Consider the following 16,080-nt stretch of genomic DNA (forward strand, 5'->3'; position numbering starts at 1 on the left):
TCTCACTCTGGCTCCACCTTTTAGAACCACTGACCTAACTATACCAACATTATATCCAAAGTATTAGAACATAGCCTGGGTCTTAACACAAAACCTTCAGCCTCACTGAGAACAGGGTAGAATCTTCCTAAGTCCTCATCCAAGATATTATTATTTTGGTTTTTGAAAAAGGGTTTCTCTGTGTCATCCTGGCTGATCTGGAACTCCCTCTGTAGACCAGGCTGGCCTTGAACTCACAGATATCCTCCTGCCTCTGCCTCCCAAGTACTGGGATTAAAGGCATACGCCTCCATGCCCAGCTTCGGTTGATTAATATCTAGCGCAGGGATGGCTTGAAGGATTCTGGCAGTGACTTCTTGTTGTCTGTACATATCCTTTTAGTCTACTGCCACTTGTTGAAGAGATGGTGGCTCTCTACTGAATTTATACTTTTGTCAAAAGTTCATTTTTCCATCTAAGTGTACATAGCCTTTTTGAATTGAGTGTAATTTTTTTTTTTTTGGTCTTCCGAGACAGGGTTTCTCTGTGTAGCTTTGTGCCTTTCCTGGAACTCACTTGGTAGCCCAGGCTGGCCTCGAACTCACAAAGATCCACCTGCCTCTGCCTCCCGAGTGCTGGGATTAAAGGTGTGCGCCACCACCGCCCAGCACGAGTGTAAATTTTTAAATAATACTAGCCCAAATATTAGACTTTAGACTCTGTGCATTTATTATAAAATTATTTGTGTTCTGTCTAATAGTTTAAACCACTAAAATTACTAATAAAAAATATAACATTTAAATTTTTAGTAAGTTAATATACTTAATAAGAGGGACGTTTCTATTATTTTAAGATGTTTAGTAGTACTCTTATTTCAGAAGTTCATTCTGTGATAATATTTGGCTTGAGCTTTGGCTTCAGGGAAGTGCTGATTTTAAAATCTTGGGCATTGGGCCAAGCGGTATTCAGTCCATTTCTAAGGACTATCAGTTTTCACTCAGTGAATAGGAGTTCCTCTTTCACTCATGCCCAGTCAAGACTGTAACTAAATAATGCTCGATGTTTGTGTCCTGTGTGAGCAGCTAGGCTGCTTCCCGACAAGAGCAGGTCCCCCTGTGTTCCTGGCAGTTACTGTCCAGGAGTAAAGGCAGGTATTGATTGACCAGCTTAGTTTCGCTGTTTGGTTTCCCTTTACATTTTTAAAATTACTCTGTGTGTGTGTGCCCGTGCATGGTGGGTGAATGCATGTCCCAGCGAGCATATGGATGTTAGAGAACTCGTGGGAGTCGATTTTCTCCTTCCGCCGCGTCAATGCCAGGGACTGAACTCGGGTTATCAGGTTTGGAGGCGGAAGCCCCTACCCTCTGAGCCATCTCACTGCCTGCTTCTTAGTTTCTTGAGATGGGATCTCACTATATATAGCCCAGGCTAGCATTAAACTTGAGCTCTTCCTGCCTCATTTTCCTAATTCAGGAATTAAAGAAGCCTGCTACCACACCTTGATTTGTTTCACAGACTTACAATTACAGTAATCGTTAATTAAGTGCTACATAATAGCAATTTCGAAGACTAAGCACATGCCACATTAATTCCTTAGCAAACCACACCATTTAAAACCTCTATGAATGACCAAGTCTTTCTCCACCCACAGTCAACTTAATACACTGTAGCTGTTACTAATTGAAATATAATTGGGCAAACCATTAGAAATGCAGATTTCTTGCCCATTGAATTGAAAAATGTCTGTGGACTTTTTGCCATGGTTGTGTATTTCAATTTAGGTTATAGAGGTTCTTTTATCCATATTGGACACTGTGCTGGTTAGTTTTAACTGCCAACTTGACACAACCTAAAATCAATGGGACTATGGTTCTCCCTAATGAGCATTTATCTAGATCAGCTTGGTAGTAGGCATGACTGGGAGGTGGTCTTTATTGTTAATTAAAGTAGACAACTGTGGGCTGCACCATTCCCTAAGACAGAGGTTCTGAATTTGTCTTACAGACAAGAGAAAGCTAGGTAAGTATAGGCTAGCCAGCCACATGTGTGACACGCCCCCCTCGACTGTGAATGTAGTTTGTCGAGTTGCTTGAGTTTCTGCCTTGGTGTCTCCTCAGTGACGATGGAATTGTAAGCCTAATAAGCCCTTTCCTCCCGAAGATGCCTTTGTCTCAGCAACAGAAATGAAACCTCTCTAAGGGCTTACCTGCATATTACCAAATTGCTTCTTTTTAATGATTATGGGTTGTTCTTTTGACCATTAATCCAGAACCTCATTCCTTTACCTTCTAAGGTAGCTCTTCAAATGATTTGCTGCATTAAATTTCCATTGTCCTAAAATATTACATAATACTTTTAAGTTGTGCATAATTTAATCCCAAGTGGCTGTATTTGCAGTATGCAGAAAGAAAAGGAATTTATGACCATTTCTAGAAATGCTTTAAAAATGATCATGGGCAAAGCTAACAACTAAGCCTTAACCCATCTAACTGGAAAAACTGAAATTCTGTCCCCGGTTTATGTCATCGTTTTCAGGAATGCTTTTGTTTTGATAGAAGGCTGAAGTAGGGGTGCGTGTGCGTGTGCGCACGCGTGTGTGTGTCATCACGTTCCCTGACTCCACTAGACCAGCTTGCCTCCTGTAATTGTGTTGTGCTTCTCTGCTCTTTGGCGCCCAGCTTTTTCTATACATTCCCTTAGAATTTTTAGTAATTTTCATAAACTATTTCACTAATGACCTTAAGTTTACCTTATGAAATGTGTATGCAATGTAAGATATTTATTCCTTGGAACTTTCTCTTTTATTGTCATTTTGACCTATTAAGTGGATCAGTAAAGGCAACAAGGACCCAGCACTTTTTGTCCTGTGTTGTCATCTGTAGCTAGGTGGCCTGCCTGCCCAAATTAGCTCCCTTCAGAGTCCCGGACTGTTACTACATTTCAGACATTCTGTGCCGATGACCAACTGCCAAAGGAGAGTGTTGTTTCTCATAAGCTGTGCTTTCTAAAAGAAAAAAGAAATGACTCTCAGAAAAAAGATTTTCCTTGCCTTTTATTAGCCAGACTATTCCCAAACAAGCTATTTCCAAGCCAGTCTTTGCTAAAGGAACTGAAATTACCATGATAGACTTCCTAAAATTTGAACAAAGTTTGGGTTTAGGTTTTATTGGCAAGAAAAGAAGAGGGATCTAGGTATGTATAGTGAAATAAATCTGTCATATAGCATTTCTTTTTCTTTTTCCTTTTCTGTGTGTGTGTGTGTGTGTGTGTGTGTGTGTGTGTGTGTGTGTGTGTGTGTAGCCCTGACCTGGAACTCACTCTGTAGACCAGGCTGGCCTTGAACTCAAAGAGATCCCCCTGCCTCTGCCTCCCAAGTGCTGGGATTAAAGGTATGTGTCACCACGGCCACTTGCCATATACTATTTCTGATAGATCTGCTGAGCAAATAAAAATAGATGAATAAGAAAGTACTTCACAAAATGACTAGCTTGCAGTAGTATTTTACATTAGAAATCACCAAAGTAAAGTTTTTAACTGGAATTCTATCTATTCTATAACTTTGAGCAAGCATAAAAATATTAAACAGGTTAGGGTGCTTTTCTTTATGCAGGAAAATTGCAGATGAAAATAAGGAGATGTAGGGTCAGGCTAGGTGGTACGTGCCTATAGTCCCAGCACTCAGGAGGCAGAGACAGTGGGATTATGAATTTGAAACTAAGATGGGCTGTAGACACAATGAGACCCTGTCTTTAAAGTAACTCAATAAATAAGAAATGGAGCAGTGGAAACCTACCTACCTACCTGTCCTGATTTGATTGTTACATACTGCATACATTTATTGACTTGTCACACTGTATGCCTTTTGATACATACAATTAAAAAATAATAAAAGAAACTAAGTATTTGGTTGAAATCTACTGGATTTTTTTTCTTTATAAACGAAATAACAAAAAAAGTCCTGTGCTTTCCGAAGATAGTTTTTTAATGAGTTAATGTGTTCTTTTTCAAATGATACACTAAATAACACTTCAGTGTCAGTGAAGTGAGTCAGATTTGTATGTGAATTGCCTTGGAACATTAGCATTACCTGTTATGTCACTTTCCTGTCTCCAGCCCAGACTACGGTGGTACAAAGAATTGGGTCTAGAAAGAGACATTCCTAGGTGCGGCGCACTAACCAGTTTGGAGTGCTTGTGATCAGACAGAGGAGGGAAGGCAGCCTCTGGTGTTCTTTGTCCCCACGGTGTTCTGCAGTGCTGTGGGCGAGAGACTGATGACTCACTGGTCAGATGGCTGCCTCCACTGCCTTCTGGATGGTTCCTTTTCTATAGCACAGATTTTTTTTGTCTTTTTCATTTTTCACAAAAATGGTGGGGACTATAATTTATGATTAAGGGTATCTTAGTTGTAAATTGTATTTGCTTTTTATCCTTAGAGTAGGAGCCCAGTGGCTAAATATAAATTTTAGTGTAATCATTGAGTTGGTTTTTTGTGAATGTGGCTGTGAATACCCCATTTTCTCCATGGCTCTCGTGCTGGAGCTCTGATAACCCAGGGACTCCAGCCTGCTTAGCAAGTGCAGAATCCTGTGACGTCCCCAGCACTGCTGTTCCTCCCCTTCTTTTCTGTAGAATTGAGAACAGCAGGGATAATAACTGTAGAAGGAAGGAGTTTCATGCAGCATTAAATCATAGTACATTTGCACCTTCTTCTGTAAAGACGTGGGATAACATTAACTTAATATAGTATGGCTTTTAAGCTGTTTAACATTTTACAATTGTTTTTATTTTTAATTGTTTATATATGTGTGTCTGTGTGTGGCTCTGTGCACATGTATGCGGGTGTCCAAGATGCATATGTTGTTCAGAAGGCCAGAGGCTTTGGATCCCCTGGAACTGGAGTTACAGGGGTTATGAGTCACCTCACATGGTTGCTGGGCCCAGAAATAGATGCCACTACAAGAGCAGACTGCTCTCCTAACTGCTCAGCCGCTTCTCTAGGCTGTGTTTGACATAGACCATAAATATTTAAAGTGTAAAAAACTTTCACTGCTGGGAAGTGGTGCAACACACTGTTAATCCCAGCACCTGAGAGTCAGAGGAGAGAAGGTCTGTGAGTTCAAGGCCAGCCTGGCCTACACAGTGAGTTCCAGGACAGCCAGGGCTACACAAAGAAACCCTGTCTCAAAATACATACATTTCTCAGATGAAAGCACAGCTGGGCATCTGCTGACAAGTTGTCAAGAGGTGAATTTGTAGAGTTGTCAGTTGGGCTTTTGATTCACTTACCATCCTGTTAGGTTGGTTGGTGGGTGGTTAGTTTTGTTTATTTTTCAAGGCAGGGTTTCTCTGTGTAGCCCTGGCTGTCCTGGAACTCACTGTGTAGATGAAGCTGACTTTGAACTCAGAGAGATCCACCTGCCTCTGGAGCTCTGGAATTAAAAACGTGCACCACTGCCCACTGTCTTCTTATCTTAATGTTACTCCTTCTAATGCCTATTATATGCCTGGAATGTTTAAAAAAAAAAAAGAAGTAGTAGTTTAAAAGTATAGGTCACCAAAATTCCCATGGTGGCTATACTTATCCAGCTGACTGATAAACCCACAAGACAGCTGACTAATGAACAAATCCATTTATTTCTTTCCATTAATCATTGTTCATATAGTTGAAGGACTCAGACTATAAAAGCTACTACTGTCTGGCCTCATGAAGTCTACGCCCCTGAGAATTGAGCCGTCTGCAGGAAATCACTACTGTGCAGTCTGATGTCTTTCTAGTATCAGCCTCTCATGTAAGCCTTGCTTCACACGGCTTGGCTTTGCATTCTTTAAAATCAGCCTCTGCTTCTAGAACTTGCACATCTCCTAATTTTAACTGGCTGGCCAGCCCATGTCTCACCATGCCAGAAGATGATTAAAGGATCATAAAAGGAAGAGTGGGTATTAGGCCATATTTTCTTCCTGTAATACAGCAGCTGGCACATCATTGGTGCTTAAAATTCCATTTTGTTTAGTAAATAAAATTATGATAAATTACACAGTATAATTTTTAAAAAAAAGACTAGTCAGGTAATTATGTTTTGCTTATATAATAAAAAGGTAAGAATACATTTAGGGAGTCTGGAAAGCTGGTTCTAAGGATAAAAGCACTTGTTGCTATTGCAGAAGGCCTAGGTTCAGTTTCCAGCACTCACAGAGTGGCTCACAACCATCTATAACCCTAGTTCCAGGGCTCTGATGCCCTCTTCTGATCTCTCTGGGCATCAGGCATGTATATGTTATACATATGTACATGCAGGCCAAACACTCACCCACCCACCCCACCCCCACCTTCATGGGCACTTGTACGTGTACCTACCTACACACACACACACACACACACACACACACACACACACACACACACCATAAAACAATAAATCTTATTTAAGAAGCAGGAGCAGCTACTGCTGCTACATTAAACATACCATTTAGAAATTAGACAATCTTGACTTGGATTAATAAAATTAAATTACTCTTCATATCCCTCTTCTCTCAGGCAGACCAGAGTCTTACCAGAGCCCTGTTGGACTCTACAGATGAAACAGGATAATCAAAATAATTTAATTTAAAAATTTAAGCTCAATCTTTTTGACTCAAAGCCTTGACTCAAAGCCTTGGTCTCTGCCATACAAAACAAAGAAACGTCCAGATTACCTGAAGTAATATTCTTTTACAATATTGAAAGTGTTTTTTATATCTATTGCTCCATTTTGAAAGCAGTCAATACAAATACGATAAAATACTATAAAAAAGACTGCCTTAGAGCAAGGACTTCAGACACAGAGGAGGATAAACAGGAAATCAGACATACCATTGTGAAGGAAGGCATTTCTGGAAGTAAATGGCCTTGCCCAAATTGAAATGCTATTCAGATAGCATTGCTGAGGGAATGTTTATGAGCATTTCTGATTTTACAAGGAACATTTGACCAAATCTGTAATTAAATCACAGTTCGTGGATAAATGGTAGCACAATTCTTGTTTTTTCAGTTAAAGATGAGAGAGTTTGATTTGTCTAAGTTTTCCTGCAGCATATCATTAGAGGAACCTAAATGTGATCCCAAGTCAGCTGACTCAAGGTCTCATGCTGTCTCCACTTTACTGGGCAGATGACCATGCATCACAAACAGTATACAGGGAATACCCACACTGGGGAAGAACTTAGTCTGAATGATGACCTCACTTCCATGTCTACTTCTCTGAAGGTGTGCACATTTGTGTGTGTATCTGAGTGTGTGTGCGCACATGCATCACGTACAAGCAGGCCCCCCACAGGTCAGAAAAGACATTGTATTGGCCTGGAACTGGACTTTTAGACAGTTGTGAACTACCATGTGGGTGCTGGGAACTGAACTGAGCTCCTCTGCAAGAGCAGAGAATGGTCTTAACCACTGAGCCATCTCTCCAGTCCCTGAAGAATTTTTTATGTATATATTTGTATGTATGAGGGTACCTCTAGGCCAAAAGAGGGTATCAGTTCTCTTTGAGCTGGAGTCTCAGGCAATTGTGACTATTATCTGATCCTTTTTAGAGCAGTAAAGACTCTTAGCAGAGCCATCTTTCTGTCCTCTTGAAGATTCTGACAGCCTATTTCCTAACTGTATGTGTTGTCTTTGTCTTTAAGGTTTTTTTGTCTTCATTGTCTCCCATTATCTGGTATTTTCTAGAAAATCTTGTCTCGGGGCTGGAAAGATGGCTCAATTCGTAAAGTGCTTGTGGTATGTGGATGAGGACTTGAGTTCAGTTCTCAGCACCCACCCGCTGAAAGTCAGGTGTGTAGCATGTACTTACAGAGTCTGAGACAGGTGGATACCTAGGCCTCACTGGCCGGCTAGCCTCAGCAAACCTGTAAGCCCCAGGGCCTAGCAGAAGACCCTTTCTCAAGAAACAAAGCAGACACTCCTGAAGAATAACACCCAAGATTGACCTGTACTCTACACACAGCTTTTTGATATCTTGGCTAAAGGATTACAAATTGTGTATGGTATAAATGTGATCATCTAGCATCTCCAAAAATACTGGAGTCACTCCTCAGTGTTTCCATACTCAACAAAGCTCGGGAGTTGGTTTTCCTGTCTATGTTCTTTTTGTCTGGACTCCACTCTCTCAAAACTTGCTTTCCAACTACCTTTTTTGGTATATATGCTTTATCCATATTGATCTACACTTGACCCACATTCTCCATGGTAGAGTCCATTTCTCTTCTCTTCCCAATACAGTGTTGATACCTTGAAGACTTAAATCATTTTTCTGGACAGTACAGTTGGGTAAACCAGCAAAAAGCTCCTTGAAAACAGTCACATGTTTTAGTTGCAGTGTTTATTCTCTAGCTTTAACACAGAGCCTTTCTCTTGGGAGGAACATAGTAAACTTTCAGCACATAGAAGCCCACTGACATTCAAGCCTTAACTAGCGTTCTCAGTCTCCGGTCCTCCTTGTGGTCTCTCCCCAGATTCAATGTGTTAGAGCAACAGAGCACCGTTCTTCCTTCAGCCCTCACTCCTTTCCTTTTGTTCACAGGATGAAGTGCATTTGTTTTCTTGACATTCAGGTAGAGACCCATAAATTAGTATCATATATCTCTGCATACTATTGTTACCCTAATGTAAGCTTTTGTACCAGCCAGGCTGCTCTGTTTGCCGTTCCTGAATATTTTATTTCCATTCTTCTACTGTCGCCCCACCTGGAATGCCCTTGCCACTTACCCTTTCCTAGTTTGTACACATACTACCTGACCTTCAAGATGGCTTCACTAAACATTGTAGTCTTTGAACGTTTACTAAATGTATATGACTTGGCACTTTAATCGCTGAATGATTTAGGACTAATTTTGTGGTTGATTGGAGGGCATTATTTAGCTTTTCACACACCCAAGTATTTGTTCCATCGCCCTAATATAATCATTAATAACTATTAAGTTAAATCAGCAGCCTCAAAATAAACTTTCAGCTCCAGAATCCATCACTGATTTCCATTTTTGCTGCTGTTTCATGTGTCCTTTGTTGTTTTTAGGCAGGATCTCGCTGTGTGTAGCACAGGCTGGTCTGGAGCTTTCTTTGTAGACCAGGATAGCTTCAAACTTCATGACAGCCCTCCTGACTCTGCTTCTCCACTGCTAGGAATAATAGTGAGAGCCACCTTGCCAGGCTTCTAGTCCCCGTTTAGTTGTCCCCATGAAGTTTTCAGATTGTCCATCTCTAAAGGTAGACATCAAACTACATTTTCTTGTGTTTTTTTTTAAGATTTATTTATTTTTGTTTTATGTGTATGAATGTTTGTTTGCATGTATGTGCATCATATGCATGCCTGGTGCCTGTGGAGGCCAGAGGAGGATGTCAAACCCCCCTCCCCCAGAACTGGAGTTACTGACAGTTGTGAGGCACTATGTGGGTACTGGGAGCTGAACCTGGGTCCTCTGCAAAAGCAAGTACTCTTAATCACTGAGCTGTCTTCCCAGCCCCGAAACTAAATTTCCTTAACTGGTTCTGTGCTCTAAAAGAAAAAAAAAGGAAAAATGCCCCTAGGCTTTTTTTTTTGGGGGGGGGGTAGGTTTCAAGACAGGGTTTCTCCATGTAGTTTTGGTGCCTGTCCTGGATCTTGCTGGACCAGGCAGGCCTCGAACTCACAGAGATCTGCCTGCCTCTACCTCCCAAGTGCTGGGATTAAAGGCATGCACCACCACCATCCGGCTCCCCCCAGGCATTTTTAAAGGTAGTTTTTTTTTTTATGTAAAATACTTAGTTTGTTCATAATACTATGAAAAGTGTTATGATTAAAAAAATAAATAAAACAAGGGTGGGACTGAAAGTGGCTGAGTGGTTACAACCATGTGTTCCTCTTGCAGAAGACCTGGGTTCAGGTCCTAGCACCTACACAGTGACTTGCAACAGCCTATAACTCCAGTTCCAGGAGACCCAGCACCCTCTTCTGACCTCTGCAGGCTCCAGGTATAGTACACATATATACATTAAGGCAAAACACTCATAATATTTTTAAAAATGAATAAAGCATTGAAAAAATAAAGGAGAGGTCAGTATGTCACAATTGAAATTGATGCTTAGAGCAAACTCATGAAAAAGATGACATTTGCATAGAGTCCTAAAGGAGCTACTGGGCCAGGTCACCTAGCAGAAAAGCTCTTGAGACAAAGCCAACAGCCTTCCCAGAGCTCTGAGACTTTTTGGAATGATTCAGAATAATTGGAGAAGTAGTCAGGGAAGTAATGGGTGGGGATATAGGCATTAAAAAGGTTAAATAAATCATTGGAAATTTTTAATATTTTCTATGGAGTATGAAATGTAAAAATTGCAATTTGGCTATATTATAAAAGTGGTGTGTTATCCAAGAATGAGGTACTTTTAACTAAAATTTAAGAATTTTATGTTACATTTTATTCTGAACCAGTATTATAGCATGAGAATATACCATCTGTGCTAATTCTTTTGTTTTAGAGTTTGTAATTATGATTTACTTCCTTTTTTTGCCTTAGGTAAATTAACACAATGGATTTCTCCAAACTACCCAAAATACGTGACGAAGATAAAGAAAGCACCTTTGGTTATGTACATGGAGTGTCAGGACCTGGTAAGTCAGACGTCATCATGTAAGAGCAAGGATTGACTCACTGTGATCAGCGTCTTTCCAAGGTGCCTTGGGGAGAAACTCAAGTTCCCGCTGATCCACAAAAACTGTTCGTTACTTCAAGATCTTGTAGTGACCATGAGAGTGAAGTAATGTAGGCATCATAATGGTTATCGGGCACTAATCCTGTACATCTGATGGTCTGTCATTGAGACACAACTTCATGACACCATGCTTGTTAGGAAAATGTAGCTTAGTTTATGTTAAGTTTGAAATTTAAGAAGCTTTGAGGTTTATAGCTTTTAATACGCAGTGCCTTATGTAGTAAATATTCAGTTGATCTCTGTAATGACCTTCAGAGCCTTTCTTAGTAGTGTTAGCTTGTCATCTTTGTGTTTATACATCTATCTGAGTGGTTGTTGCAGGTATCTCACAACTGGCTACTTGAGAGAAAGAAGTCTGATGGCCTGATACTGAGAATAGACAGTGGTTTTAAATTTTATATCCAGGGGCTGGAGAGGTGACTCAGCAGTTAAGAGCACTGTCTGCTCTTCCAGAAGACCCAGGTTTGATTTCCAGCACCCACATGGCAGCTCACAACTGTCTGTAACTCCAGGGGATCAGACATCACTCATAAAACAAAGTTAAATTATTAAAAAATTTTATATCCATTTTGTGAAATCTTGTATTTTAAAATAATCATCTCATTTTAGTATTCTTTTTTTTTGTTGAATATCCCACTAAAAATGCGAATTACAGTTCCCTAGGTACAACCTGCTCATTGTTATTTTTTGGTGACATAAGAATTCATTTTTTCTTTAAGCTTCATGCTATAGTTCTTGTCTTCTTCTAATCCTGGTGAATGTGATGACATCTTGGTGTTTCACAAATAAGACTTAATTAACGTGCCCCACTTTTTTCCTTCCAAGAATTAAATGAGCTTAGGCTCATTGGCAAGAAGTAAAGAGTACACATTTCATTGTTTTTGATCCCTTTTTAATTCCTCAGTACTTCTAAATAGAGTAGTGGTTCTCTACCTTCCTAATGCTGTGACCCTTTAACACAGTTCCTCATGTTGTGGTGACCCCAACCATACAATTATTCCGTTGCCCCTTCATAATTGTAGTTTTGCTACTGTTATGAATTATACTGTAAATATCTGATATGCAGGATATCTGATGGGTGACCCCAAAGGAGTTGCAACCCACAGGTTGAGAACCACTGTAATAGAAAAATGGTATCCTTTGGGGTTTATGAAATAGGATTTTTAAAATGTATTATCTGATATTTAAGACATTTAATTCTTCTATGTTAGATATAGAAGTAAATAGGAAATGAATAAATCTCCAGTTTTCTAGAGCAGGTTAATTAAACATTTATCCTTTTCCACTGCACTAATCCCTATCACATAGTTGTAATCAGTTGTATCACAGGTAAGTATTAAGAATGGGTTCATTCTTAGGCATTCCTACAAACGTGGCACCCTTCTCTTCCTTCCAGTAAAATAATTTTTGCTTGCTAGACAGCACAGTCCAAAATAGCAAGTTCTAATTCTGGTTCCTGCTTGTTAAAAAAAATAAAAATAAAAATAGAGGTCCTTCCTTAACTGAAATTTTATGCAGTGGTGAAGGCTTGTTATAATCATCCTGCTGTTTAATAAAAGGAATTATTTATGCATATGTGAGGCGGTGGTGTTATTTTGAGACAGATTTCAAGAAATGTAGGCTGGCCTTGAACTTGCTATATATAGCGAGGCTGACCTTGAAACCCTGATCTTCCTATCTCTGCTTCCCAAGTGCTAAGGTTGCAGGTGTGTACCATCTGACTATGTATAAGATTTGTTTTTTAATTCCAGAATTACCAGTTTATTAAAGGTCCTAAAGATCCACATCTAAGGAAACTTTAGAATCACTGGTTTAAAGTAATGAAAAGCAAAAATATTGCTGTATTGTTATCTTTCAAGGGATAACAGCACAATAAACTAATTACTGTATGACATTCTAAAGCTCTTCATTCCAATGTAAGGTGTTTGCTTGTTTGTCTGTTTGGTTTTTTTTGGTTCCAAAACCCTTCGTTGCATGTATTAAAGTAACTTGGATTGTTTAAAATGCATTTCAATACTACAAGGTAAGAATGTTCATATGAGACTTCAAGTGCTTAAAATAATTTGCTTTTGTGTTGCGTTAATCAGTAACCTTAGCCTGAAAGTTTGTTTCCTTCTTTGATCATTTACTAAAAAAATGTCTTTATGTGGAACTGTAAAGGTTACTCCACAGTGGGAGTTTTTTTTCCTTACGAATGAATGAGAAGGCATTCTCCCGGGTTTATTGGATGTTGAAATTAACTGTAATCATTCACAGAACTTTGGGTCAACAGTCTCTTGTTCTTTACAGTGGTTACAGCCTGTGACATGGCAGGTGCAGCCATGTATGAGCTGGTGAGAGTGGGTCACAGCGAGCTAGTTGGAGAGATCATTCGATTGGAAGGTGACATGGCTACCATTCAGGTGTATGAAGAAACTTGTATCCTTTTCCTGGTCGGTTTCCTGCCGCTTCCTGTGTGTCGGGGTTTGAGGATTTAAGGCAAAAGTAGAAGCTGTAATAACCAATGACAATGTGTGAGAGATACGCATATCATAGAGGAATACATTCAAGAAAGAGCTACTGGGGGTTAGTGCTCCTTATCAAGACATTGGAATTACATGCTGAGCTTCCATTGCTCTTAACATGTGGCGTCACAGACTTCAGGGAATACAGTAGGAAATTTGTTTAGAAGATTTTATATTGCAAAAGAAAGCATCAATTGAACAATATTATGTGGTTAAAATTACCCAGTCATGAATTTATTTAAAATAATAAGTATAGATCTTTCACCACTCTCAATCTTTAGTGAATAATATATTACAGCTTTAGCACTAAGAAATCCTTACTGTTGGGTCTCTACAGTATTGACTTTTATACATAATACCTATTCTTAGTTTTCTATGAAAATAGAGGGGGAGCTGATGAGGTAGCTGAGCATGTTGGTGCCACACCCAACGGGATGAGACTGATCCCTGGGACTCGTGCAAAGTGGAAGGAGAAAACTGACAGTACAAAGTTACCTCTCCTTCCCATGCTGCACTCTTGCACACACATACAATAAATGAATGCTAAAAACCTTTTTCCAGTAAAAATGTAAAGAAATATATTTGTAAGCCTCACAGAGATTGCTTCTTTAAAAACTTGTATGTCTTTTAATTCTCAAGGTCAACATTAATTCTTTGGGGTTTTAAGCAGATTTGGTTTTCAGGCTGTTTTAACAAGCATACTTGGAGGTAGCTGGCTTCCCTGTATGAGTAGTAAGTGCTAATGTAAAACAAAATCATCTAAAAAGGAAATTAGAAGTCTGTGTATTCATGTGTGTGCAGGTACACATGCATGTGAGGACACGTGGGTGAACCTCAAGTGCCACCTAACATGTTTTGAGATGAGCTCTCATTTTGCACAGAGCTTGCCAAATAGGCTAGACTTGCTGGCTCTCCAGCCCCAAGAATCTGATTCAGTCTATCCAGGGCTGAGATTGGAAGAATTGTACTTCTTTAACATGCTTTCTGAAGACTGGATTCAGATCCTCATGCTTGCAAGCAAGCACTTTAATAACTGAGCTATCACCCCAGTGCCAAATTAGAAGCCTCTGTAGGCATGCAATCATGGTGAAAACAGTTTTGGGGGTGTATGTGTGTTTATTGATAGACCTTTATCTCTTATCTAGTCACTTGAAGAATAGGTGGAAATTAAACACAGAACCTCATACATGGCAAGCACACATTCTGATATTGAGTTGTACCTCACCCCATAGTTCTTCTCTCTTTCACATGGTTTGTAGACTTAAAGTTAATGAGAATGTATGAAGGGATGATACTCCCTACGTGTTTTGACCTCTGTCTGGCTGATTTCAAGACATATATAACTACTTTGATAGTTACTTGTAATTACTATTTATCTTTTGGTACTTCAAAGTTTCTCTCCATTTTGCCTTAGCATATAAAGTAATGGAATTCATTAAGGCATTTTTATACATATATTGTAGGTGGACATTTCTTTCCCACCTGCCAGACCCCAAATAACCAACACAGAGACTTGGTATTAATTACAAATGCTTGGCCAATAGCTCAGGCTTGTTACTAGCTAACACTTACATTTAAATTACCCCATATTTCTTATCTATGCCTTGCCACATGGTTTGGTACCTTTTCTCAGTACAGCATGCCCATCTTGCTTCTTTCTGTGTCTGCTGGTGACACTAGACTCCTCCCTTCTCCTCCCCAGCAGTCTCAGTTTAGCTCTCCTGTCTAACCTTATTCTGTTCAGTTATTGGCCAGTCAACTTTATTAAACCAAGCATAGTGACATATATTCACACATTGTTTAAGAATATTCTAAAATATATATCATTATACTTTGTTCTAATTTAAATCATGTATCTTAACAAGTACAAATAAATTTTGGCCCTTTTTTCCCATAAGGTAGCATATTGTATATACTGTTTTTTACCTGTTTACTGTTTTAGTATATTTGGATTGCAGAAGATGAAGATAAATATGGTAAAATATCAATGATGTAATCTAGAGAAAGGAATTTTTTTTGAGAAATACTTTGAACTTCATTGTAGGTTTAATAAAATTCATATCAGATACTGATAATGAAAATGCATGTTTTAGAGACCTTTCTACCATAATTCATAGATGTTCTTTTTTATAGCTACATATAATTCCAGCATATAGGATTATCATTTTGTAGTCAACAGTATACATTTTGATGATTTATAGCCTTTCTTTTAAACAGTGCTATGGTGTAACCATTTTTCATTTTGAAAGATATTCCTAAATTAATCTCAATGAAAGTTTTATTGATTGTACTGTCAACAAATACTATAAAACAAGGCAGATTCACTATATATGCTCAATTTTAGGCTTTTTCTTCTCTTTCTAAAGCATTTCCTTAGTTCTCAAATTTTTTAATTTTTTGTCTAAGTACCGCTGTTCTCTGTAGAAGACTGTTGTTATTTAGTAGTATGTTCAAAACGATGAATTAATGAAAGGCTTTTGCTTCTGTTCTTAAACCTGTGACTCCTAAACTGCAGAGGCACTTGGGCAGCTGCAGCAGACTCAGGGGGTGCCCAGGACATTCTGAGGTTCACACAGGGCTATTAGACACTTCATCAGACATGACTGGCCACTTGCAGTATTTGGTTGCATTACATTCTTGTCATTGGCCTCATGAATGTTTGCAAAGCTGAGCTTTTGGTGGCTGCTGGGCTAAAAATCCAAGGAGGTAGGCATAAATATGCAGTAGGTTTCCAGTCTTACTGAAAGTTATACAGTATCCCAAAAAATACATACACCCTTCTCTTCATTAGAATTGTGGTTATTTAGGACTGAAACTGATTCTTTTTGTTTCCAGTTTACACATTATTCTTTCATTGTTAGGATATACGTGG

General features: G+C 39.1%; 1 protein-coding gene across 4 annotated transcripts in view; it reads left to right on the forward strand.

The window, feature by feature from the left end:
• The window catches only part of Atp6v1a (ATPase H+ transporting V1 subunit A), a 54,270-nt gene that overhangs the window by 10,772 nt on the left and 27,418 nt on the right, over positions 1 to 16,080 (forward strand). For all 4 annotated transcript variants that reach the window (XM_037209749.1, XM_028872093.2, XM_028872092.2 and 1 more), the window contains exons 2-4: positions 9,864 to 9,966; positions 10,509 to 10,603; positions 12,994 to 13,122. In XM_037209749.1, the coding sequence (XP_037065644.1) occupies positions 10,522 to 10,603; positions 12,994 to 13,122 (211 nt within the window). In that variant the 5' untranslated portion in view covers positions 9,864 to 9,966; positions 10,509 to 10,521. The remainder of the gene's footprint in view (positions 1 to 9,863; positions 9,967 to 10,508; positions 10,604 to 12,993; positions 13,123 to 16,080) is intronic.

The sequence above is a fragment of the Peromyscus leucopus genome, chromosome 12 (genome assembly GCF_004664715.2).
Source record: "Peromyscus leucopus breed LL Stock chromosome 12, UCI_PerLeu_2.1, whole genome shotgun sequence".
In the NCBI taxonomy this organism is placed as follows: domain Eukaryota; kingdom Metazoa; phylum Chordata; class Mammalia; order Rodentia; family Cricetidae; genus Peromyscus; species Peromyscus leucopus.